The sequence below is a fragment of the Pleurodeles waltl genome, chromosome 4_1, assembly GCF_031143425.1.
Source record: "Pleurodeles waltl isolate 20211129_DDA chromosome 4_1, aPleWal1.hap1.20221129, whole genome shotgun sequence".
In the NCBI taxonomy this organism is placed as follows: domain Eukaryota; kingdom Metazoa; phylum Chordata; class Amphibia; order Caudata; family Salamandridae; genus Pleurodeles; species Pleurodeles waltl.
In genome coordinates, this window is record NC_090442.1 from 426,375,984 (window position 1) to 426,402,522 (window position 26,539).

General features: G+C 44.4%; 1 protein-coding gene and 1 long non-coding RNA gene across 2 annotated transcripts in view; one reads left to right on the forward strand and one right to left on the reverse strand.

The window, feature by feature from the left end:
* Positions 1-26,539, forward strand: part of CD36 (CD36 molecule (CD36 blood group)) — a 574,756-nt gene that overhangs the window by 543,063 nt on the left and 5,154 nt on the right. The window contains exon 12 of the mRNA XM_069228678.1: positions 11,824-11,985. Coding sequence (XP_069084779.1) covers positions 11,824-11,985 — 162 coding nt within the window. The remainder of the gene's footprint in view (positions 1-11,823; positions 11,986-26,539) is intronic.
* Positions 1,674-26,539, reverse strand: part of LOC138287817 (uncharacterized) — a 64,129-nt gene continuing 39,263 nt past the window's right edge. The window contains exon 4 of the long non-coding RNA XR_011202286.1: positions 1,674-2,518. This is a non-coding gene — a long non-coding RNA (uncharacterized lncRNA). The remainder of the gene's footprint in view (positions 2,519-26,539) is intronic.

The following is a 26,539-nucleotide window of genomic DNA, read 5'->3' on the forward strand; positions in this document are numbered from 1 at the left end:
CCCCAAAAGTGTTATTTTTTTTGCAGCACTTGCTGTTTGCAAACTGCTTTGAAGAGCTATTTTTACATTTGATTACTATGACTGCACAGTAAATACATTTTAAAACTTGGTGCATAAATAAGACACATTATTACAAGCCCCTAGTGCCACCAGAGAGTCACTTTCTGCGACTCTCTGGTGGTGTTATGCCCATTTCCACGTTTACAAGGCAGCGCTAGGTCACTTTGCGTGGCTCAACATCCCTTGTAAATATGGGCCCCCTGACTCAGTTTTTTGAGGCAGAGGGGCGGGCAAAAGCTGTTGACTTTTCCACACAACACCCATTGCTTTTGACACTGCCCCAGACTTACTAGAAATCGTAAATCTTAGGCAGCACCTTAAACTAACGCCACCTCTGGGGTGGCGTTATTTCTCCTTGTTTTTGCTTTTTCTAGGTGTGCTGCAGAACGCAAAACACCATTAATGATTGTTTATGTGCAGGAAGGTGTCCCTTCCTGCACATAAACAAGCATTAAATAATGACAGTTTGCTACCTCTGTGTGCTGCACCCCTCAGCACACATAGAAATAACAAAACACCTTCCTGCACATAAACAATCATTCAATGTACAGTAAATGTTACTTAGGACGATGAGGTTTATAACTTATAAAGTGTAGAAATCACATATTTGAAGATACTAAGGGCCTCATTCCAACCCTGGCGGTCTATGACCGCCAGGGTGGATGGCCACGGAAGCACCGCCAACAGGCTGGCGGTGCTTCCATTGGCATTCTGACCGTGGCTGTAAAGCCGCGGTCGCCCAGCTGGGTCCGGCGGTTTCCCGCCGGATTACTCCCGGCTGGGAGAATCCTCCATGGCGGCGCTGCAAGCAGCGCCGCCATGGGGATTCCGACCCCCTTCCCGCCAGCCTGAAAACCTGAAAACCGCCAGAAACAGGATGGCGGGAACGGTGTCGTGGGGCCCCTGGGGGCCCCTGCACTGCCCATGCCAGTGGCATGGGCAGTGCAGGGGCCCCCTAACAGGGCCCCAGCAGGATTTTCACTGTCTGCATTGCAGACAGTGAAAATCGCGACGGGTGCAACTGCACCCCTCGCACCCCTGCAACACCGCCGGCTCCATTCGGAGCCGGCTTCAATGTTGCAGGGCCTTTCCCGCTGGGCCGGCGGGCGCTCCTTTGGCGGGCGCCCGCCGGCCATGGGGAAAGTCAGAATGGCCTCCGCGGTCTTCTGACTGCGGAGCGGCCATTTGGCGGTTCCCACCAGGCGGGCGGCGTCCGCCGCCCGCCGCAATTGGAATGACCCCCTAAATGTTACGAGCGATTGGTCAGGAGAAATACAAAGTCAGAATATAAAATCCAACTCTGTGTATTAATTCCCGAGGAACCCTTCTTTGCTATTTTAGAATAACAACATATTGAGAAAATAACAATAAGGATCTGTATCCATGACGTACAATTTGCATGCAGCTTCTTGATGGTGGAAAAGAGATCACTTTTGTAAGAAATATTTGGTTACTGGTTGAGAGGGTTGAAACCCTTCTCAAGCAGCAATCACTAAACTTCTCAGGGTGAAGTCGCAAGTAACCCTAAACTAACATGCGCTAAACCATCGGAGAGCTGGACACAGAGCAGTCAGGCTGAACTCAAAGACAATTTTTTGTGCAGCACTTCAAATAGTAACACATCGCTCAAAAGAGTTACAAAAATAGGGTGTTTTTTAATAAATAAAACAAAACCGAAATGGCAAAAGACCAATCAGTACAACCGGAGATATTCAATTTTAAAGATTTACCAAAAATAGCGCCAAAAGGGGCAGGGCCCCAACTGTAGATGTCTATTCAGGCCTGACCGGAACAAAGTCACAATTACAGCCTGACCGTGATAGCACATGAGCTGGCTGCAGAGAACAAAGCACCTTCAATGGTTTGCTGAGCATTGTGAGGATCCGCGTAGAAGATGCGTCATGCAGGCACAGCAATGTGTTAGTTCTGAAATGCAGTGAGGATACGGAACAAGGTCCTGTTGCGATGCAAAGTCCAGAGTCAGGGATGTGGCATGTAGACAGGGTGATGCGTCAGTTCCAAGGAGCTGTGAAGCTACAATGCAGAGTTTGGCACTGTCATCAAAGCTGCCTTTGACAAGAGATTCAAGGGGCTGCACGTCTCGTCACCCCCTCACTGCCTTCAGAACCGCCACTGCGTGACTCATCTGAGTAATGTAGTGGTGGTTCTGAAGGTGATGCGAGCTGCGCTGCGATGTAGGTCTTTGCGATGGGTCCAGTCCATGCAGAGATGTGTTGGTCCTGCTCAGGGATGCCCCATGCAGCAGAGGAGATGCGCCAGTTCCACTGGATCCACAGAGGCTGGCAGAGCACCTTAAGCCCACTTCCAAGGGTCCAGGACTGGGGTGACTGGGGGACTCATCTTGCAGATTCCAGCTGCACGTGAAAGGTTGTTGAAAGCCTGTTATGTCCCTAAGGTTTCATATCAGGAGGCCAGCCGCCTAGCCCTTGGAGTCACTCTAGGTTAAAGAGATACAGGTCAATCAATCATTCAATTAATCAGTCAATCAGGGTTTATAGAAGACAGCTAATCACCTGTGAGGATATTCAGGTGCTAGGATCCTGCTGTGATCATTTAAAGAGCTGTGAGAGAGGACTCTGTTCAGAGGTGGAAGGGAAGGTTATTACAGGATTTGGTGATGAGGTAGGTGGAGGAGAGTGGCTATGGCGCATGCATGGAGTGTGAGCGAGGAAGGCAGAGTGCAGGTGTCTGGAGGGTTGATGGTAGTTCAGGCCGTGCTTAAAGTGTGCTGGTCCTTGGTAATGGAGGGCATTGTAGGCATGTATCAGTTCTTGAATTGCCATCTTTTCTGGATTGGGAGCCAATGAGGGATCCTGAGGTGGGGAGTGATGTGGGCCTGTTTAGGGAAGTTGAGGATGAGTGTGGCAGCCTGGAGTCTCTTCAGGAGTTGAGTGGTGATTCCTGCATAGAGTCGCAGTGGTCAAGTCGGCTAGTGACTAGGGCTTGGGTGATGGTTTTCCTGGTGTCGATGAGGAAGCCATTTGTAAATCTTTCAGAGCATGAGAAGGATGTGGAATCAAGTGGAGGTGACTGCATTCATCTGGTGTTTCAAGGTGAGTTTGCGGTCTAGGATGATGTGAAGGTTGGGGGCATGGTCTGTCAGTGTGTGTGTGAGTCCAAGCTCGGAAGGTCACCAGTTGTCGTCCCACGGAGAAGTATTGGTTCCAAAGAGCAGTACTTCCATCTTGTCTGTGTTGAGCTTCAGGCAGTTGGTCTTCATCCATTCGGTGATGCTCATCGTGCAGTTGTGGAAGTTGGACCTGGTGGTGGAGAGGTCTTCTGAGAGGATGAGCTGGGTGCCATTTGTGTAGGAAATTATTTTGATGCCATGGCTGCTGACTTTTTTACCCAGGGGCATCATGTAGTTGTTGAACAGGGTGAGGCTGACACATGAACCTTGCAGGACTCTGCATATGATGCTCTTGGATTCCAACATGAAGTGTGGTATGTGGGTTCTCTGGGTTTGTCCTGTGAGGAAGGATGCAATACATTTGAGGGTGTCTCCCTGGATCCCAATGTGGCTGAGTCTCTTGATAAGGGTGGGGTGGGATATGCTGTCAAATGCTGTTAACAGGTCAAGGAGGATCAGGGCTGCTGTGTCTCCCCAGTCGAGCAGGGTTCTGTTGTCAGCAGTGGCAATTGTCAGGTCAGTCTCTGTACTATGGTTGGCACAGAATCCAGTCTGGGAGGTGTCCAGCAGGTTGTTGTTCTCCAGGTGAGAGGTGAGTTGACGGTTGATGGCCTTCATGAGGACTTTGACAGAGAAGGCAAGCAGAGAGATGGGCCATAATGCCTGATGTTTCTGGTGTCAGCAGAGGGTTTCTTGGGGAGAGGTCAGACCTCTGTGTGTGTCCATTGATTGTGGTGATGAAAGCATTTACAATGGATGTAAGTTTGCTGCTGATTTTCTTGCCTCTGAGGTTGAAGAAGTAATGGAAACAAGGGTCCGAGGGGGCTCCTGAGTGGATGCAGTTTATGATGGCTGAGGTGCTCTGTGTAATGAGCCGTTTCCATGCGGTGATGGAAGGTTGTGGGTGGTGTCAGTTGGCATGAGAAGGCTAAAAGCTGTGGAGGTCTGTGGATTGGGGTTTAAAGTTATTGTAGATGGTAGATATACTGTTTTGGAAGTAGTCTTACAGGGTGTCGCAGAGTTACTGGGAAGAGGGGATCGTGTTCTTGGTGGTTGATGGACAGGAGAATTCTCTGATGATTTTGAAGAGTTCCTTGTTGTGGTTGGAGTTGGCTTCGATGTGGTCTGCTCGGGTGAATTCTTTTTGTGTCTTTTAGGCATTGATGGTATTTGTTGATGGCTGATTTGAAGGGGCTCGGTCTGTGGGATCTTTGCTGGTGTGCCATTTCTCTCTAGACATTTGTAGTTGCCTTTTGAAGCCCTGAGTTCTGGTGCATACCAGTTGGCTTGTTTGATGGGTTTACTGGTCTTGGAGGACTTGGTAGGTGCAACTTTGTTGGTGCATTTGGTGCAGCTGGAGAGGTGCTCGATGGCTTGATTGAGGTCAGTTGTGGGATCAGGATTGGTATGTTGAGGGCACCCATTGGGTCTCTGTCACTTTGTTTCAGCTGTGGTGTGGGAAGCTTGGGGTCTTGGTGGTAATGTAAGGTGCTCCGATGATGGTAAATTGGAAAATGCGTGGTTGGTCCAGGTAAGTTCATGATATGGCAGTACTTGACTCTGTCGCTAGCAGTGAAGATTGGGCTGAGCGCGTGCCCTACGCTGTGTGTTAGGTCAATGACCAGTTGGGTGAGTCTGATGTTGCTTATGCTTTCCAGAAGGTTGGGTGTGTTAGTGTCTTCGGGGTCACTGAGGTGGAAGTTGGGGTCACCAAGGAAGGTATGGTGTTTGGCATCTATGGCGAGTGGGCCAATGAATTTGGGAATGGCTTTAAAGAAGCTGGGGCATGGGCCTGGGGGCCTGTATGCAAGGATGCCTCTGAGAGTTGTTCTGTTGCCAGTTTGGAGTTGGAAGTTGAGGTGCTCCATGATCGGGTGGTCTCGTCTTCGGTGGTGATGTTGCAGATGTCTTCTCTGTGCATGATGGCAGTGCTACCTCTGTGTTTGTTGGTGTGGTCCCGGTGTATCATCTTGCATCAGATGGGCAATACGGTGGTATGCCGGAGGTGGCAGAGTAATTGAGCTGGGTCTCAGTAATGAAGACAATACCAGTGTGAGGGAGGTGAGGATGTCCCATATTTCGGTGACATGTTTGCAGAGTGATCTAGTGTTGAGCATGGCACAGTGGAGTGGTTCTGTGGCAGTCATGGTCAGTGAGGTGGGTGTGGTGGAGGGTTCCATGTGGGCGGATAGTGCTGAGTTGCAGGCAAAGAAACAGTGGTGGCAGGTGAAAGGTCCTACTGTTGATCGAGGCAAAGAGAGGCAGCAGTTGTTGTAGTGGAATCAGAGATCTGGAGAGGAGAATCTGTGTGTGTCTTGGGGGGGGGGGGTCAGAGTTCCTGGAGTTGGGAACAATCTAGGTGCAAACGGGTGCAGATGGGTTTCCCTTTGATGGGCCTCTGTAGCTGTGATGTGGCCGCCATTTAGTAGATGTTCGAGGAGAAGGGGCACTGGGGGCTAGGAAGCAGGAGGCAGGAGCAGTGGGAAAAGCAAGGAAGCAAGTGGCAGGTGCTGTTTAGTACAACAACAAAAATACAGGTGAAAGGCAGACAATCACAGGCCGAATAACAATTTTCAAATAGACAATGCACTAATTACTGTTAACAAAAAGGCAGATAATAAGACACAAATTACACTTAACCAAAGTCAAAAATAACAGCCGCAGTCAAAAAACAGGCAAAGTAAAATCAATAGGCACAAACTGCAATTATCACATGGCAGTGTGTGAATTACAAAAAACAAAAGTGGCAGTAATGACCAGCACCACAAGGAGACAGAAGACAGGCAGGCAGCAACTGAGTCACAGCCCTTTAGCAGCGAGGGAGAGCTGGCACAAGGACCTGCTCAATGGAGTTGCACTGTGGCCTACATTAAGTAGGTCCAGGGAGGGGGGAAGAGCACTGCGAGGCAGGAGCAGCGGGAAAGTGGGAAAAGTGGGGAAGTGAGAAGCAGGCCCGCTGAGTAAAACAACAAAAATACAGGCAAAAAGCAGACAAACGCCAGTCCTTCTTCCTTGCAGAGTATCTACAGGTCCAGAAGTGTACTGAAAGGGTCGTGTCGGAGGTCCAGTATTTATACCCAATTGTGCCTTTGAAGTGGTGGTAAAGTTTATAGAGTTTTTTCTTTGAGGTCCCCAGACATCCTGCGTTCCCTCTCCTGGCTCCAGACTAACTAGAGGAGGCTTGCAGACTTGTGTGTGGAGACAGTACATAACCTATTCAATTGTAAGTGGGCTATGCCCAGCTCCTCTCTCTCATCCTGCCAGTGAAGGGCCATCCAGGCACACCTAGATTCCCTAATGTGTGTGGCTGTCTAGGAGAAATACACAAAGCACAACTGCCAGCTACACCCAGTCATGTGACTCAGGTACAGGCTACAGGCACAGAATGACTAGGGCAGGAAAATGCCAACTTTCTTGGCATTTTCAAAATTGTAATTCAAAATCCGACTTCACTATTAGCTAGGATTTAAATGCCAATTCTAGAGACACCAAACATGAACTGGTGACTTGTTCCCATTTGGAAACTAAACTCATACATTATAATAGGTTAACTCCTATGTTAGTCAAGGGGGGGTTTAGTAGTGAAAAACAAATGTAAGACATTTTCACTACTGGGACATGTGAAACTTAAAAGTACATGTTGTACCTTTTACATGTACCACACCCCTCCCCTCTGGACTGTCCAGGGCCTAGGGGTGACATATGCATATGTATAAAAACTATACACACAGGCTGCAATGACAGGCCTGAGATGTTTTAAGGGGCTACTTAAATGGGTGGTACAATCGGCTCTGCAGACCTACTAGCAGCATGTAAAATACAGGTCCTGGTTACATGTAGTGCCACTTTCCAAAGGATGCACAAGTAAATTAAAATTGCCATTGGGGGGAAGGCAATATTACCTTGTTTTATGGACTGAACACAAGCTCTTTAGCAGTTGTTAACAGTGGTAAAATGCACAGAGTACCAAGGTCAGTAAAAACGAGAGCAGCAAAAATGGAGGAGAAAGGCAAAAGGTTGGGTGGAAGACTACCCCAAGGCAGATAGGTCTAACAACTGTGCTATATTAGAAGGCTTGCAACTTATAAACTGGAAGTAATAAAATGATCTCAGTGTCAAACTCAGTAGCTACTTACCTATCTAAATAAAAAACAAATCTGTGATCTGCAATTTACACAATATGCTTTGCAGAAAGCATATTGACCCTATGTTCTACTTCATGGGTAAAAACTGTGAGTGGACAAAACATAAAAACTCTCCCAGAACTTTCTTAACTACTTGAGTTACCTGACCACTAGTATAATCTCCTCAAAAACTGCCAAGCACACAATGATCTCAGCATCAGTTGTCTTAACCCTGTGAGATATTTTAAAATGCAGCATATTGTGACCAATTAAGTAATCTAGAACATGTTTACTGTCACATATGTCTTTGTTGCCAATTTCTTTGCAGCAGATTTAAAAGAAAATGTATAAGTTGATTGTCAGACTCTGCACTTCAAGCTCCACCACTTGTGAGTCTACCCTTTTCCTCAGCCACACCTTGGCCTCTAATTTATGGGTTCCTGGAGTATTTTGTTTTACTATTCCAGCACCAGCACTTAAGTAAGGCAAACATATACTTACCTATATATGTACTAACCTTGAATATAGTTTGGTCCTCAACATTTTTGCCACATTAGTATGGTAGCACAATGGGCTACATGGACAAAGATTTGACATAGCGATTTCCCAATTGTGATTTACTGCAAATCGCAATTAGGAAATTGTATGAAACTCTTTAGAGTTTCATTTGCAATTCCTAGTGGGTCGCAAATAGACCTATCTCATGAATGTTAATGAGGTAGGTCGCAATTTGCAAACAATTAGAAATCGCAGTCATCACAGTGATGACCACCATCATGGCTGTAATTGCTTTTAAATGGAGGAATATTTTTTTGAAATGCAGCTGCCTTTGATAAGAAAGAAAATTGACACTTTGAAGTTTAATTTTTTATGAGTAGACAGTGGTCCATGGGATCATTGCCCCGCCCTTAAAAAATATTTCTTCCTCATTCCCAAAGGTGAAGGGGTCCCTTGAGGACCCCTTCCCAGTTGCAAATGGGTTACCACCTTCTTCAAGGAGTCAGCAAAGTATGACTGTTTTGTGTCTGTATTTTTTTCGCAAATCAGTCACACATCTTATTCAGTTTTTATATTTGGAAGGGACGCCCTAAACACACCCATTCCAAATAGGTAAACGCAAAAACAGATTGTGATTCGGTAACCCGTTACCAAATCGGAATTTGTGATTTGTATATACTTAGTAGCATTTTTGCTGTAGGAAATGCTTTGTACATATGGCCCAATATTCTGCAGTCAATATTAAGGTGGGATACTGCATGACCTATAATTTTAGCAGTAAGCTCACCGTTATATTGCAATATTACTGTGTCTAGTAAGATGTACATCACAACAAGCAAAAACTATGCTGCATTACCACCAGCAGGGGCAGAATGTACATATATAGATGTGTTGTAGTATGACTCCACGCCGTTCATCATTTGTATCCAACAAATACTACCTCAGGAGATTAACATCCAGGGGACAGTAAGTTCTGCTCCCAGGTTTTACCTCCCAATTTCGTGAGGGGTACAAATGAGCTCCACTGTAACTCTTTTACATTTTTTATCCTGGCGGTTCCACATAGTTTCTTTCCGTGCAGTCTTTGTTTTGTTTATTTATCACCTATTCGTTCATCTTTCCTCCTGCTCAGGATGTTGCCCAGCAGGCACGTTAACTAACAATACTACTGAACCATTAATGGAGCCTCAACTGCCGGATAACAGCCAGCTCCTGGCTATTCAATTCTATTTTTAGGGAGGGATTTCAGGATTATTGTACTTACCATACTCAATGCTTACAATATAAATGTGTGTTTTAAAATGCAAACAAATAATTGAGTTTGGATAACTTAACAAAGCATGTTTTATTTCACACACTTTAACACTTAGCTATAACACAACAATTATCAAGTGACCACAAGTTTCCGGTTTTATAAAAATAGATAATGAGAGCACAAACTAAAGTATATATCATGCTTTACACAGTCACATTAAACACTTAACATATGTGTGCCACAATTTAATTGGAAGGGGGTGTGACTCAATGGATTGGTAAGCCTCCATCCTGGGTAACCATACCTTCCTACCACTGGAGTAGGCACAAGTCACAAATCACCATGTCACGTAAAAGTAGCAATATACTGGTAAGGCAGTGAGGTGAGGGTGCTGCTAGCATAAATTCTGTGTTGCAGGGGATCTGCCTGGTAAAGACTTTGCCTGTATTTTGCAATGATATTGATAGGGCTGTCACAATGCTTTATTTCACCAGGGCACCATTGTCCCAGTTCGTTGCTACATTTACCAAGTCAGTGCAGTTTGTAAGGTGGTATTCTTCACTTACTTTAAATTTACCAGTTGGATTAATAAGCCTTACCTCAAGGATTTCTAAATGTAAATAAATGAAAGGCACAGGTTCATGGTTTCCCGATGACAAGGAGCAATGGAAACCATGTGTTGTAGAATGCTATTTAGCATGGCTTGCATATGGCACTCAGCTGCTTGGCACCAGACTATGGCATAGTAGTTTGCATACTTGGGGACAAATTTATGCTGACCTTGCGCCATTCCAACACCACATGAGCATCATTTTCTTAACCCAAATGTGGCGCTGGAAGGGAAAAAACACTGCGCCAAATTTACAAAATGGTGCAATGCTTGCATTGCACCACTTTGTAACCCCTTGGTCCAAATTATGCCTACACCAGGCATAATGTATGCAAGAGGGCATTCTGGCGCTAGGGGGGGCCTAAAAATGGTGCAAAGGAATCTCATAGTTTGCTAAGTGCAGGCATTAAAAAGATGCCCCCATTAATTACAATGGGCCTGTGGGTGATTTGCAGGATTAGCATCATAATTTGTTATGCTAATCCTTCAAACCATATAATTATGACACTAGTCACCCTAACTACTGCTATGGTGTGCCATATTTTAAACACGGTGCTACCATGGTGGCATTAGAGGGGGCACTAAGGGGCATAGGAAAAAGTGCAGCACCACTTTTCATAAATCTGCCCCTTGGTCTTCTACATATCTTAAGGGGCTCAGATTCACGTTATTGATGGGGGTTATTTCATTATTTCATTTCAGGACCGTGTTATGATGGTTTGCTTACCCTGGGAGCACACATGTTTTGTTATCTAAAAGTTGTGGTTTCATATTTTACAAAATACTGTATTCCTAATGGCTTTCCGTCTCCTAGCAGAGTACTTAGGATACTCATTACCTCTATTGTGTCACATTGCTTAGGAATGGTGAAATGTGTAAATGTATGCAAACTGGGCACAAAATGTTTCACCTGGAAATGTAACGGTTTTTGAAGTGGAAATGACCAATGTCGTAGAACTGCATGGAAAAATGTTTACAAAGTATTCAATGTTTCCTTTAGGTCACTATCAGATCTGTGTTGCAGATTGTGTGTAGATCTGATAGCCATGACTTAAAACCTGTACAAAGATCATTTATGTAACGTATTTTAAACATTTCCTATACAGGGATGAGAGAAAGACAGGGATGAGAGAGAGACAGAGATGAGAGAGAGACAGAAATGAGAGAGATGAGTGAGGAGAGAGGGGACAGAAAAATACATAATCATTCATCCGTTTGTTCCAAGCTAATTGGGAGGTTTTTACTATAGACCGCGCAGGTTCACATTACAGTACCAAATTGTGTTGCGACTGTAAAGTTCCCAAGATTTGCCATTAATAGATCGTGCTGAAAGCTGTCAACAGTGTTTAACACCTTGCTCTTTTCCAATCAAACAGGTTGGTGGTAAGTAGTTTTTCTGATTTAATTACTTAAAGAAGTAAATTCTGTGAAAAATGCCCTGCCTCGCCTCGGTTTAGCAATATAATGTGAAAATGCGCTTCACAATGCACCAATAGACTTCACTAATCTGGTAGGGCTTGTTTGTATGGTCCACCCCTCCTTAATTATCATTTGGATTATTCAGAATCCTTATGGCTTTAGTGAGGTGATGTTCATAGTCAGCACCACGCGCTGAACCTTTCACCGGCGCCATTGACTTGGGAGTCAGTGATGATGCTATCATTTTATTTAATCTCCTCTGTAATCTGTTTGATACTGTCTTGGTGCCCCAACTATCCCCGGGACCATCCTTGGACTACTGCTCTACGGTGACGTATGTGGAGAGTATATTAACTTTTCTGTAATCCACTGAATTACACGCGGAACACATTTCACTTCCGGCTAAATCATTTATCAGGCGTTCATTTATCCTGCAGTCGTTTATTGTCGTTGATTACTGCGCATCATTAACATATCTGATAAGATTACTCTTACTCAATAATTTTGATTTTTTTGTAAGATAACATTTTCATGACCTTGTTTTACACTGCAACATGCATTGATAAAATTATTGTGACTCAATAATTTGACAATTAAAAAGGCTGTTGCCCACGTTGGCATCTTTGCTTTAAGACTCGCAGAATTAATTATGTTTACTGGTATATCGTTAACCGATAAAACTAAGCGACATTGTACTTTGTTCCAGACGGCCACAATTGAAGATGAAAAGGCAGACTTCTTCAAGTCGACCGTCACTATCCCGATGAACGCACTGAATATAATACAGATATGTCTGATCTGCCTTGGGAGTGTCCTCTTCCTCGCCTGCTCAATCGCTCTTTGTGTGCGAGCTTCCAAATCAAAATCGGTAAGTATGGTAGAAATCAAGTATGTTCTGTACTGTTAGACATGGGGTCTCTAGTTGGCAGTCAGTTTGCACTCTGTCCAAGCAGGGACCCTCACTCAAGTCAGGGTAAAGGAGTTACACTCTTCCTACAATCCTGCTCACCCCCTTGGTAGCTTGGCGCAAGCAGTCAGGCTTATCTCAGAGGCAATGTGTAAATTATTTGTACCAACACACACAGAAATACAGTGAACACACTACAAAAGGGACACGCTATTTAGAAAAATAGCCAATATTTATCTAATCAAACAAGACCAAAATGAGAAAAATCCAACATACACAAGCAAATATATGTATTTTTAAATTAAAGTGTCTTAATCCATAGAAATCAATGGATGCGTTGTTTTAACACAAAGTACGTGGGATGCAACAAAAATAAAGCTGCATGGGTGAGCGTGCATCGGAAAAGTGAGCGATGCATTGATTCCTGACTCACAAGTGAGGTTGTGCATCGATTCTTCTCTGGTCGGGTAGGCTATGGGTTCTCTCATCAGAAAAATTATGCTTCGCTATCTGGACGAGCAGCCTCAGGTCCATGCAGGTTCACTGTGGTTTTGACACCGAGCGACAATGAGTACATAATCCTGACACACGATGGTGAAGAACCATGCTGAGTGGGTGATGGGTCGATTTTGGCAGCTGCAAGCAAGTGTTGGGTCAATTTTCCAGCTGTGATGCAGGGGGTGCGTTGATTTTTCAGCCGCGAAGCAGGTGCTGCATTGATTTTTTTCCAACTCGGCTTCGGTGCATGGATTTCAGCCTTGGTTCCACCAGCTTCTCGTTTCAAGGTCCCAGGGACTGGATAAGGCACCATTTGGCAGGGTAGGAGTCTCAGCAAGAGAGTCCAGGTGCTGGCAGGGGAAGTCTTTGATGGCCCTGAGACTTCAAAACAGGGGGCAAGCTCAATCCAAGCCATTGGAGACACTTCACAGGCAGGAAAACACAGCAAAGTCCAGTCTTTGTCCTCTCTAAGGTAGAAGCAGCAACTGCAGGCCAACCTAGCAAAGCACACTCACAGGCAAAAGGGCAGTACTCCTCCTCCAGCACTTCAGTTCTTCTCCTTGGCAGAGGTTCCTCTTGATCCAGAAGTAGTCTAAAAGTCTGTTGTTTGGTGTTCATTACTTAAACCCATATCTGGCTGAAAAACTTCCGCCCCATCTCTCTTCTACCTTTCCCAGCCAAGGTAATAGAAAAGACCGTCAACAAACAGCTGACCACCTTCCTGGAAGACAACAACCTGCTCGACCCTTCACAAACCGGATTCCGAACCAACCACAGCACGGAAACCGCCCTCATCTCAGTCACAGACGACATCAGAACCCTGATGGACAACGGTGAAACAGTCACCCTCATTCTCCTCGACCTCTCGGCTGCCTTTGACACAGTCTGTCACCGCACCCTAATCACCCGCCTACGCTCCACCGGGATCCAAGGCCAGGCCCTGGACTGGATCGCCTCCTTCCTCGCTAACCGCTCCCAAAGAGTTTACCTCCCTCCGTTTCGCTCAGAACCCACCAAGATCATCTGCGGCGTACCTCAAGGCTCATCGCTCAGCCCGACACTCTTCAATGTCTACATGAGCCCCCTCGCCGACATCGTACGCAAGCACAACATCATCATCACCTCCTACGCCGACGACACCCAACTTGTACTCTCCCTCACCAAGGACCCCGCCAGCGCCAAGACCAACCTACAAGAGGGTATGAAGGACGTCGCAGATTGGATGAGGCTCAGCCGCCTAAAGCTGAACTCTGAAAAAACGGAAGTCCTCATCCTCGGCAACACCCCGTCCGCCTGGGACGACTCCTGGTGGCCCACGGCCCTCGGCACCGCACCGACCCCCGCAGACCACGCCCGCAACCTCGGCTTCATCTTGGACCCTCTTCTCACCATGACCAAGCAAGTCAACGCCGTGTCCTCCGCCTGCTTCCTCACTCTCCGCATGCTCCGCAAGATCTTCCGCTGGATCCCCGCCGACACCAGAAAAACCGTGACCCACGCCCTTGTCACGAGTCGCCTGGACTACGGCAACACCCTCTACGCCGGGACCACCGCCAAACTCCAAAACCGCCTGCAACGCATCCAAAACGCCTCGGCCCGCCTCATCCTCGACGTACCCCGCAACAGCCACATCTCCGCACACCTGAGACACCTGCATTGGCTCCCAGTCAGCAAAAGGATCACCTTCCGTCTTCTCACCCACGCACACAAAGCCCTCCACAACAAGGGACCGGAATACCTCAACAGACGCCTCAGCTTCTACGTCCCCACCCGCCCCCTCCGCTCCGCTGGCCTCGCACTTGCTGCCGTCCCTCGCACCCGCCGCTCCACGGCGGGTGGGAGATCTTTCTCCTTCCTGGCGGCCAAGACCTGGAACTCCCTCCCCACCAGCCTCAGGACCACCCAGGACCACTCCGCTTTCCGGAGACTCCTAAAGACTTGGCTGTTCGAGCAGCGATAACCCCCCCTTTTTTCCCCCCTAGCGCCTTGAGACCCGCACGGGTGAGTAGCGCGCTTTATAAATGTTAATGATTTGATTTGAAAGAAGGCAAACTTCAAAGGAAAGACTCTGTTGTTGACAAGATCCTGGCTTGCCCAGGACTCGCCCCAAACACACACCTGGGGGTAGAGACTGCATTGTGTCAGAACAGGCACAGCCCTTTCTGGTGTAAGTGTCAGTTCCTCCCTTCTCACTCTAGCCCAGGACACTCATCACAACATGCAAGCCACTCTTCAGCTCCCTTTGTGTGACCGTCTAGAGGGAATTCATGAACAGCCCAACTGTCAGTCTGCCCCAGATGTGGATTCCACAGGCAGGCAGTGTCAGAGAACTGTTAAGCAAAAAAATGCCCACTTTCTAATAGTGGTGTTTTCAAACTGACAATCTAAATTACAACTTTACCACAACATGTATTTTTAAATTGTGAGTTTGGAGACACCCAAATTTAAAATCTCTATCTGCTCCCAATGGGAACCTGCACTTGAATTTTTTTTAAAGGCACTCTCCATGTTAACCTATGGGAGGGACAGGCCTTGCAATAGTGAAAACTGAATTTGGAAGTATTTCACTATCAGGACCTGTAAGAAACACCAGTACATGTTCTACATGTTAAATACACTGCACCCTGTCCATGGGGCTACCTAGGGCCTAACTTAGGGGTGACTTACATGTATTAAAAGGTTGTGCTGCGTGGGTGATGGGTCAAATTCGTCAGCTGCAAACAGGTGTAATAATCTTCTAGCCACAATGCAGGTGGTGCATCAATTTTTCTCCTGCTCGGCTCCGGTCTGTAGATTTCAACCTTGGTTCCACCAGCTTCACCTTTGAAGGGCCCAGGGACTCAATAGGGCACCACTTGACAGGGCAGGAGTCTCAGCAAGATAGTCCAGGTGCTGGCAGAGGAAGTCTTTGATGGCCCTGGGATTCCAAAACAGGGGGCAAGCTCAGTCCAAGTCCTTGGAGACACTCCACAAGCTGGAAAACACAGAAAAGTCCAGTCTTTGTCCTCTCTAAGGTAGACGCAGCAACTGCAAGCCAACCCAGCAAATCACACTCACAGGCAAAGGGGCAGTATTCTTCCTCCAGCTCTTCTCCCTGGCAGAAATTCCTCTTGATCCAGAAGTAATCTAAAAGTCTGGGGTTTTGGGTCCACTACTTATATCCATGTTGGTCTTTGAAGTAGGCAAACTTCAAAGGAAAGTGTCTGTTGTTGACAAGATCCTGCCCTGCCCAGGCCTGGCCCCAGGCACACACCAGGGGTTTGGAGACTGCTTTGTGTGAGAACAGGCACAGCCCTTTCAGGTGTAAGTGTCAGCTCATCCCTCCTCAATGTAGCCCAGAAAACTCATCAGGATATGCAAGCCACTCCTCAGCTCTCTTTGTGTCACTGTCTAGAGGGAATTCACAAACAGCCCAACTGTCACGTGGATTCCACAAGCAGGCAGAGGCACAGAATGATTTTGCAAGAAAATGTCAATTTTCTAAAAGTGAACACACTTAAGGACAACCCAGTATTCCCCTAGGAAGTGGGTACAGACAATGTCTCACTTAAAATGCTCCTAGAGGAATTGTTTGGATATAGTTTGTGTACATATGACCCAGTATTCAATTAATGAACAGGACAACTCTGTGCTGTTCAAATCCAATATAATAATCAATAGGATTCAGGAAGTTCAAAAAATGGACAAATACAACGAATGATCCAGGAAGAGGTTATAACCCTCCTCTTGACACAGTCCTGAACAATAATTGCCCCGTTTTCAAGCAATATCATGGTCCTTTAATTCAGCTTGTCAAATGAGAAGGTAATGTCAACGTTTCGGTATGTGGTGGCAGTCAGAGGGCCATCAGACCATCATCAGAACTCAGTGTTCTAAAATAATACCTACACATAAGGAAAATTAATTATAAAACAATACGTGCAATCCTGCAAATCACACAAGGTGTACCACCTGTTGAACCCAAGAAAAAAACACAAACACAGGTGTGGATGCTAGAATAAGCCTCCACCTACATGAGAAAGAAAGTTCAAAAAGTACAGTAAAAACATAGAAACCGTGACCATATAATACATTGTGTCAGGCTCCCAACCAGAATAGCTACATTCTGCTACTTACAACATGTTGCAAAAGTAGACTCTGTATCAACACACAAGGGGACTTCAATCTACGAGCCCAAGTAAAAACTCCACAAATATTAAAATATTAACATTGCTTAATCGCCATCAACATAAACTTTAAAAAAACGCTGACCCCATTGCAGCATATTCATACCTTCTAAATATGGGACCGCTAGCGTCTGTCTCCATCCGCATTCGCTCAACCAAAGTGTGTCGGAATCAAACATTGCTGGCCTTCCCGACGTGTTTAAATAAGGAAGTGATAGGTCATGTGACCATTCTAGTGACTATGGAGGCCATCTTAAAATAGTAAAAATGCCTAACTAATGCCCAGAGTTTAGAGATAGTTGTAATTATGGCATGTTTAATGCTGTTGACCTTAGTAACTTAATAAATAAAATATCCATCTAGCCCATCTGCTTAGTCCGTGTTAGTAGGATACACACGCTGCTGGTCTCCCTATTCCAGAGCATTCAAGTAATAACATGTCACATGACCACTGCAATGACTGTGACAGCCATCTTTAAATGTAATAATGGCTCATCTAAACGCTACCCAACACTAAATTCACTTTCACAACCCTGCTGTAGATAGCCCCAGAGACTAACTTATCCATAGAACAGAAAGAAAAAATTGTCCCAACCAATTATTCTCAGTGGTAGATTCAGTACTTAACCACAATTGCCTGGTAACATTTTAGAGTTGTACTGGTTCTTGCTCAGATAATACACTCAGACTTGCTTGTTGTCACCTTTTTTGATTTCCTCCCTTCCTGTTCCATCTCAGTTAGTCATCACCCTTTCTTTTCAAGGATTGTTTCCTTATCTTGTTTATATGGTAACTGTTGTACTATTTGTCTCTTGCTGTGTTGGAGTCATCTGCTCCTCTACACCCTCAGGATTCGCAATGGCATACTGGTCAATGTCTGATCTCATTACTGTCAGTGGATCTGGGTAAGCTGACTGGTCTGGGAATATGCTTTCCATCTGTGAGAAGAGACAGAAAGGATGGTATAGCTCCCAATTTAAAAGCCTTCATCACACTCAACCATATTTAGATTAGGCATGTGAGAAGGGCCAGGTCGAGCCTTTGTGAAGCTATGTTCATATCCAATTCCACCTCCCACATTACACGATACATGGGCAGTGATTCTCCTGCTAGGATTGCCACCTCTATAATCTCAGAGCACAGAGGTATTTCGCACCTCATCAAATGGCTAATCACTGTCAGGAGAGAAACCTTGCCCATCTTGAATTATTTGCTGCAAATGCTTCCAGGCAGTATAGATAGGCTTTTCTAAAGTCATTACAACATATGTACAAAAAATCTATCGCAACTTTGAAATAGATTCTGATCAGTATAAAAATACATTTTGAATAATCGTGGTAGTATTTTCTTAGCCTGACCTTTGTAAATCAAGCTGGGTAATAAAGAACACTTGGAGGTGACTTAGCTAATGTTTAAAAGTAGATTTTACTATATGTCAAACAGTTTCTTTATATCATGTACTGCTGCATTGTATTAAGCTTCATCCATTCCCCCTACAATGGTAGGCCTGAAGTCAGTCTTTTACAGATATACTTGCATAAATGTACACTAAAGCTCATATCAACATTTACCTTTTTGAGGGTTTAGTCAGTTTTATACCATGTTTAGCAATCAGATCACAAACACTGGGAGGCTAAATGCCAGCCAAAATGCTAGTAAAATCTAATTAAAAAATGGGGTTACCAACTCACAAAGAGGTACTTTCTTACAGCCTCCAAAGCAGGAAGATGGGGTGCTAGTAGACACAACCGTAGGCTATTGTCATTTGGAGCAAACCACGAAGCTCATAGTAGATAACTGCCTCTCTGGATTACGTGCAGTTTTGCTAAAGGATGACGTGTAAGAGTGCCAAGTCCCAATTGCCTATACCTCCTCTGATCTGTCCCGTGACAAAGCAGATGGTCATCATCTTATAGAAGAGGAGGCAAAACCCATCCTATGCATGTGCATGAATACATGTATCCACTCAAACCACTGATATTCATCTTTTCTGGACAGGCACCTTCATTAAAAGAAGGATGCAATTGCCACAGTGTACAAAATTAGAAAAGGGTTCTTCTAACGTTGCGATTGTCAAACTGACTGACAGTCTAATTCCTGTGGTCAGCCATCTCAGTGGAATTTCAGCAGCAAAGAAGTTGCTTGAAATTATATAGGACACCATGGTGGATGAGTACCTACAATCAGCTATCAACCTGAAGAACCTGATGGGAAAATAGCAACACTGAACACCTGAGTTGAAGTAGAACCTCCCAGATATCAGGAATGTTCATAGTTGGTGAATAGGTTCTAAGGAATGCTTGTTTCCGAGAGGGATTCATATTGTGATGATGAGCTGGTGGTGCATGAGGACTGCCACATATGTTTGTGAAAGCCATTAAGGGTTGATGGATGGGGAAGGTCCCTAGCCAATAGACAAATAGGTCCCAGGGGAAACTTTACCCACTTCAATATAATTTCCTGGGGTTTGGACCTAGACAATACCACTTTACCCTGCCCTGCTAAAATCCAACATAGCAGAACCTTTCTTTTACTGGCCAGAATTCTGAGCACAGTCCTGATGTGTGTCTAGGAAAATTAGGAAGTCACCCTGCAATACCCAGTTTACCCCCACTTGGATTAGTATAATTCTGGCTTTTTTTTTACAATGGTGGTGCAGGCAGGGGCGGCCCCTCCACGAGAGTGGCAAAGCTTTGCCCGCTACATAAATGTGCCCAAAAATGCCATCAGAACTGAAAAATAAAGTTTATTATTACCACTTTATTTTTTAGCATCACGTCCTGAATAAAGTGTCAGGATGAAGAGGGGAATTTTCTGCTGAGTGACAGCAGCAGGAAACTGTGCACTTCAGTTTAAAGTGTGCATGTCCCTTTGGCTGGCCGTCTGGCAATGGCAAGCCTGACATGTGCACTTTAAAATTCTCTAACCTAGATGTCTTAAAACAGCTGGGTGGGAGAAAGCACAGGCCTCCAGTGCTCTTGTGAGTGCTGAGAGCGGCCCCTCCCTCCAATCTTGATGCTTCTTTCATGCTTGCTACTAGCATGAAAGCAGCACCAGGATTTGTTAGTGCGGTTTCCTGGTCCCGCATTGGAGCTTCCAGGAGCACGACGAGAGGAGAGGAGGACACCGCCAGATAAGTGCCTTTTTCTTTAAAAAAATATTAGTATTGTACCCCCGCAACCCTGCCTGTAGATACAAGCCAGCCACCACTGGCTGCAGGCCTGGATGTGAGTCACATCTGTCTGTGACAGGGGCTGACCCGCTGAAGCTTGTACAGATAGTGGGCACATCCCTCAGTCAGTCATTTCATGGGGAGAGATCCCACCAATACTCTTTTGTTCTGCTTCCTGGTAGCAGTCCACACTTCCCAGCAGCCGCCAGATGACAGTTGGGGATTATAGTGATCATTATGACCCTGGACGGCTCCTGACGGGGAAAGGGTGGTGGTTTCACCTTAACCTCCAATGTGTTGTATGTGTGATTTTGCTTGGGAGAGGACTATTCTGAAATTAGTAATCTCCAACAACAGGCAAGGAAACCCTTGTTAGGATCAAGCTTTAATTTTCTTAACCAGACACTTTCCAATTTTACCTTGTTTTTTTAAAATAACTTAGCCTTGCCCAAACTCTGTAGGAAATTGTACAATTTAAGCATTCTCTTTAGATCCAATGGCCCATGGTTTCCCTTTAAGTGACAGGAGAATCTGGGGTCAAACTGTGCACCCTGTTGCACCTTTGGACTTACTTCTGCTTTTGTAAAGAAAATAATTCTTATCAATATTATTCTATGTGGAATAACAGAACAACTGAAGGTAAATTAAATCTCTACTTTTTATGATATTCTCTTTAGTGCATACAACATTTTCTTCTCTCTGTACTGTTGAGGTCATTTTATGGCACCACCCCTCAATAATTTGCAAAATTATTGCGGAGGATTTCTGGGGTAAGTACATGATCATAGGTGAATAGATGTTTTATGATGATTTTCAGATGGAATGTAGGGATGACCATCCCCTGATCTCTTTCAGGTCTTGTTGTGGACACTGATGTAGGCACGAACCATCACGTGCTGTGTCTTCAATGATGTTTGACACACTATTTCCCAACAAAGAGATTTAGCCTTATTTAGTCTGTACTCCAGAGATTACGGAACAGAAGGGTCCCAAATTGCGTTCTAGTTGCTGCACTCTGACTGTTATGCCCTGTGTTATCTCATTTTCTCATTCTGTGCTCGAGCACAGTCGCAGAAAAAGGCTTGCACCTTTTTTAATGAAGCCATGTGGGGTACAACAAATTTACCGTCTTGGTAAATATACCAATGAAAAGTTGGTGAGAAATCAATATCACTGGAATGTAATAAGGTGTTGCTGTTTATGAGCGAAAAAGATAACGTTTTGGATAAAATGCCTAGATTGCTTACCAGTAATCTTTATTACTCCAATTCTTCCTTTCTTGTCTGAGAATTTACCTGATGAGGCGAGGCCTGTCTCTTGTCAATTAGCACCCATTCAGAAGCTCTCATGTAGAGATAATCCTTTGAAAAGAGAGTTTACCCACCCTCCCTTAATGTGCCTTATGTGATCACTGAAAAGGGACTGGATCAGTAAGTACTTTCTGTTAATGCCAAGTTAAAAGCTAAGGTCACAACCAGAGCTTCACATGGCTAAGTAATATAGACATTGCATCCTCATCTCCTTCCTCATCCTATTTCTTACTTGATGAGGCTCTACTCAAGCTGTCTTCCTTTTGTTGCCATCAACTGACCTGTTTATAATACACACCAAAATAAAAAACCAATGCTACATCATGTTTTTACTACATCATTAAATGAAGGACCTTTCAGTGACAAAAGTGTGCTAGTAGAGTCACAAGAGGCAATGATACTGCCATAGCTACCAGTCTCTTCAAAAGCAAGGTGAAAAATGAACATGAAGCAGAATCAGTATGTTTATGAAGTTGCTTATTTGGTTGTGCAGTTGACCACCAGGAAAAGATAATTTGACCAAAGAGGGGACAAAAGCCCCTAGACCTGGGATCACTTCAAGACACTAATGTATTTTAAAATCTGCTCCTCAATAGTTACATTAGTAGGACCAACACCAATGTATGATTAATGTCTGTGATACCTAAGGCAAGTGCACTAGACCAGTTTCTGCAGAAAAAACAAAGAGGACACTGAAAATAAAAACACGGGTGCTTGTTTTCTGATCTCTTATCTTAACCAGTCTGTTACAGCAGAATTATGGCACACACCCTTTAAGGAAAGGGATCACTAATGCTGGCACCCAGAAGAAATGCCAGAAAATACAGAACTCATCATTCATGAGAAGTAGTTCTGCGGTGCAGCACAAGCTTGCTTTCCAGCTACTATTTGATATCTTCTGGCCTGGTGGTTGAGTAGCTCAACCTTAGACCAGGGAGATTGAATGATCTTAAGAGGATGAACACCTTGTAAACAAATTGTAAAAATCTGGGTTTGAATGCAGTCATGTGATCTCGGTTGCCATAAAGTCTGACTCTTTAATAAGAGGCTCTTCCCACAAGCCAGGGTACAGAAGGCAAAACAAAATGTTAAGAACCACTCCTTTGAAGATTTAAAGATGTTTTATTCAGCTCTATGCACCACCAACAAGGTCAGCCTGAAGGTGTCACTGTCAGTCTCCAACTGGTACTGAGTGGAACTCTGCCATCATGGATACATCAACACCCCTGGCATGAGCTAATGCAGTCACTTAAAGGGAACAGTACCTATGTATATTCACTATAACACAGTGAAGAAGTGACCAGTGGCATATTAGTACTGATACATTAATGATTTATTGTGCACAGAGCCACACCTGCAACGGGTGCAACCATAAAGGTAAACCTTTAATGCTCTAAATTATTTCATTCACCAATTAATATCAAAAATGTCTGTCAGCAATATTTCTCACCCCCCAGACTTTCCATCAGAAAAAGGAGAACTTATATTTTCTGCACATAGTAAGCAGGCAATATTATTAGATAAGCTCAGAATAGTCGTAATACCTATGAAAGTACTGGTTAGGTACCAATAGGAAAGGGCGATGAAGAACCTTCAGATGTATTTGAAATATCTATTCAGATTTTAGGACAATATTTTGGACTAGAGATGTGAAAAATGTATATGAGTGCACAAGAACGTAATGAAAAAGTGGGTAACTATATTGCATCATTAAAAACTTTGTCTCTCACATGGAAATTTGAAGAACCAGCTGATTCTTTACTAAGAGATCAATTGGTATGATGTACTAACAGTAGCAGAGTACAGGAGATATGGAGAACACATCTGGCTGTATGAAGGAAACAAAAACTATTGTTACTGCATCTGACAGCACCTCTTCACAGAGCAACATACATGAAGGGAAAGGAAAGATGTTTAAGGGAGCATTATAAAGTAGCAACGGGAATTAAGAGCAAAACATTTTCTGACAGTAAAAGGTTCAAGTGTTACAGATGTGGAAGGCAGGGCAACCTGTCTGGTAATCCAAATTGCTCTGCCAGGAACTCAACATCTCAAAAATGTGGTCTCAAAGGGCATTATTCAAGAGTTTGCAAGTCCTCTGGAAAAGTTGGTATGGTGGAGAGCATAGATAATGTGAAAGATGGTTTGAGTACTGTAGTTCTGAATTTTGAAGAATAGCAATGAGGAGGTGAACGCTAGAAGTGTGATAATGCCTGAGTGTGAGGTCGACATTGGAACAGAAATTGTGGTTCTGGCAAACTCTGTTTTCTCATTCACCATGATTACAAACAGAGTAGAATGAAAAATGTCCAAATGAAAAGTTGGTATCAAACCTGTAATTATGGGGTTATGCACATTGATGTGCTTGGGTTTGTTGTAAAGAAAATTGAATTTAAGGATGAGGAAAACATTAGAAAAGAAATTGTGGTTCCAGCAGACTCTGTTTCCCCATTCACCATGATTGAGAACAAAGAGTGGAATGAAAAATGAATTCCCAAATGAAAAGTTGCTTCTGCTTGATATCAAACCTGTAATCACGGGGGTATGCTAATTAATGTGCTTGGGTATGTTGTAAAAAAAATTGAATTTAATGATAAGGAAACCATTGGAAAGATGTATGTTGCCGTACAAGGGGATAATATCCTAGGTTGGAGGCATCAAAGAGACAAGGGCATTATTTTAAATCGCAATGCACTGAATCCAAGTGATCAAATCAGGCTCATTGAAGATTGTGGAGAAGGAGAAAAACTCTACAAAGAATTCCCAGAGTATTCAGAGACAAACTGGGACTGTTAAGAGACTTTGAGCATCAGATAGTGTTGAAGAAAGATGCTGAACCATGTGTTTTTAAAGTTTGAAAGGTGCCTATCATGATACATGCACCTCCCAAGGAGGAACCAGACATGTTATTAAGCATAGGAGTTATCAAAGAGATTGAGTCCTCAGAGTGGTTGGCCTTGGTAGTTGTAGCACCCACAGATGGAGGGAGGTCTATCAGGACTTGAGAGGACTTGATAAAGCGATCTGCGCAGACCACCAACCACTCCCTAATATTTCTGAATAAATCACCATGTTGTAAGAGCAAAGATATTTAGAGTATTAAATCTCTCTTCAGCATATCACCAAGTGTAATTACATTAAGAATCAAGGCATTTGACCTCTTCGTGATGCCTTTGGGAGCTTACCAATTTGTGAGAATGCCATTTGGGCTGGCGTCCGTGGCAGCCTGCTTCCAGAAAATCATGAAGATGATTCTCAGAACGTACATATATATATTTTTTTTCCAGGGTGACATACTCATATATGGCTATGATGTGAGTGACCATGATGACACACTGAGAAAAGTATTAAAAATAATAGAGGAAAGAGGGCTCACAGTAAAGAAATAAAAATGTAAAATTGTAGTAGCATTAGTCACTTACCTAGGAAACATCATATCAGGTGAGGGCATGCAACCTAAACTAGAGTTGGCATTGTAAATGTTCCAGCACAGGTGTCAAAGAGCAGGTATGATCATTCTTGGAACTTGCTGAGTTTTACTCTAAGTCTATAAAAGGTTTTGCAAGTGTAGATGAACCCATCAGGACGCTGTAAAGAAAATGGGTTCGCTTTGAGTGGTCATGGGTGTTGGAATTTTTTCCTAATTAAGGGTCATCCCCAATCTTTTTGCCTCCTGCCTCCTATTTTTTCTGACCTGTTGCTGTAGGCTTTTGAACTCTGAGCACTTTTACCACTGCTGACCGGTGCTAAAGTGCATATACTCTCTATGTAAATTGTATTGTTGATTGGTTTATCCATGATTGGCACATTTGATTCACTAGTAAGTCCCTAGTACAGTGGACCAAAGGTGCCCAGGGCCAGTAAATCAAATGCTACTAGTGGGCCTGCAGCACTGGTTGTGGATTACCTGTCTGGGTCAGTTTGCACCTCTCTCTAGACAGTGACACAAAGGGGGCTGGGGTGTAGCCTGCATATCCTGATGAGCCATCTGTGCTAGTAGGGAGAGGAGGAGTGGTCACTCACACCTGAAAGGGCTGTGCCTGCCCTCACACAATGCAGTCTCCAACCCCCTGGTGTGTGTCTGAGGCCTGGCCTGGGCAAGTCAGGATTTCACAAACAAGAGAGACATTTCTTTGAAGTAAGCCTACTTGAAAGGGCAAAATGGGTATAAGAAGGGCACCCAAAACCACAGATTTTATATCACTTCTGGAAACCAAGAGGAACCTCTGCCTGGAGAAGAGCTGAAGAGCTGAAGAGCTGAGGAAGAAGAGCTGCCCTGCTTGTGACTGTGCTTTGTGGAGTTATCCTGCAGTTGCTGCTTCTGCCTGTGCAAGAGGACAAAGACTGGACTTTGTGTACCTTCCTGCTTGTGAAGAACTCTCCAAGGGCTTGAAACTGAGCGTGCCTCCTGTTGTTCAAGTCTCAGGAACAGCAAAGACTTCTCTCTACCAGCACCTGGAGCCTCTGCTGAGACTTCTGCCCTACCAAGTGGTGCCCTATCTGGTTCCGGGGCCTTGACAGGTGAAGCTGGTAGACCAAGGTTGAAATCGACGCAGTGCTTGCAGCGTGGCTGGGAAATTGACGCATGCGGCTGGATAAATGACAGTCTGCATCACTGACGGAGTCTGCAATGACGCAACATCGCTGGGAGTGCAGGCTATTTTGACGCAACCCAGGTACATTTTCACACTAACAGCATTAGCGCTGTGTTTAAAAGAATATGAATACTCTTTTTGCATTTTAATTAATAACTTGACTTGTGTATGGTGGATTTTTGTCGTTTTGGTCTTGTTTAGCTTAGATAAATATTTTCTATGTTTCTAAACCTGTGTTGTGTCATTTTGTAGTGTTCTCATTAAGTTACTGTGTGTGTTGGTACAAATACCTTACACCTAGTACTCTGAAGTTAAGCCTGCCTGCTCGTGCCAAGCTACCAAGGGTTTGAGCGGGGGTTAGATGAGGGTGATTCTCCTTTACCCTGACTAGAGCGAGGTTCCTTGCTTGGACATGGGGTACCCTGACTGCGAACCAAAGACCCAATTTCTAACAATGGGAATGTGAGGAGGCATTTAAGACTATGAAACAAAAAGTTTGTAGAATGCCTATGCTAGGACATTTCAACACTAGGAGAAAAACCGTCTTGACAACAGATGCCTGCATCTGTGGGTTAGGTGTGGTACTTTCACAAATTGATGATGATGCAGAGAGAGTGGTGGTATTTGTGTCAAGGGCACTTAAGAAACAAGAAGCACATTACTTGTGTATGGAAAGAGAAGCGTTGACAGTCACAAGAGTGGGCAGTTCGAAATTTTTTATTTTATTTGTGGGGCATTCCTATCTTATTGAGAACATCACTGTCCCCTTGTTCA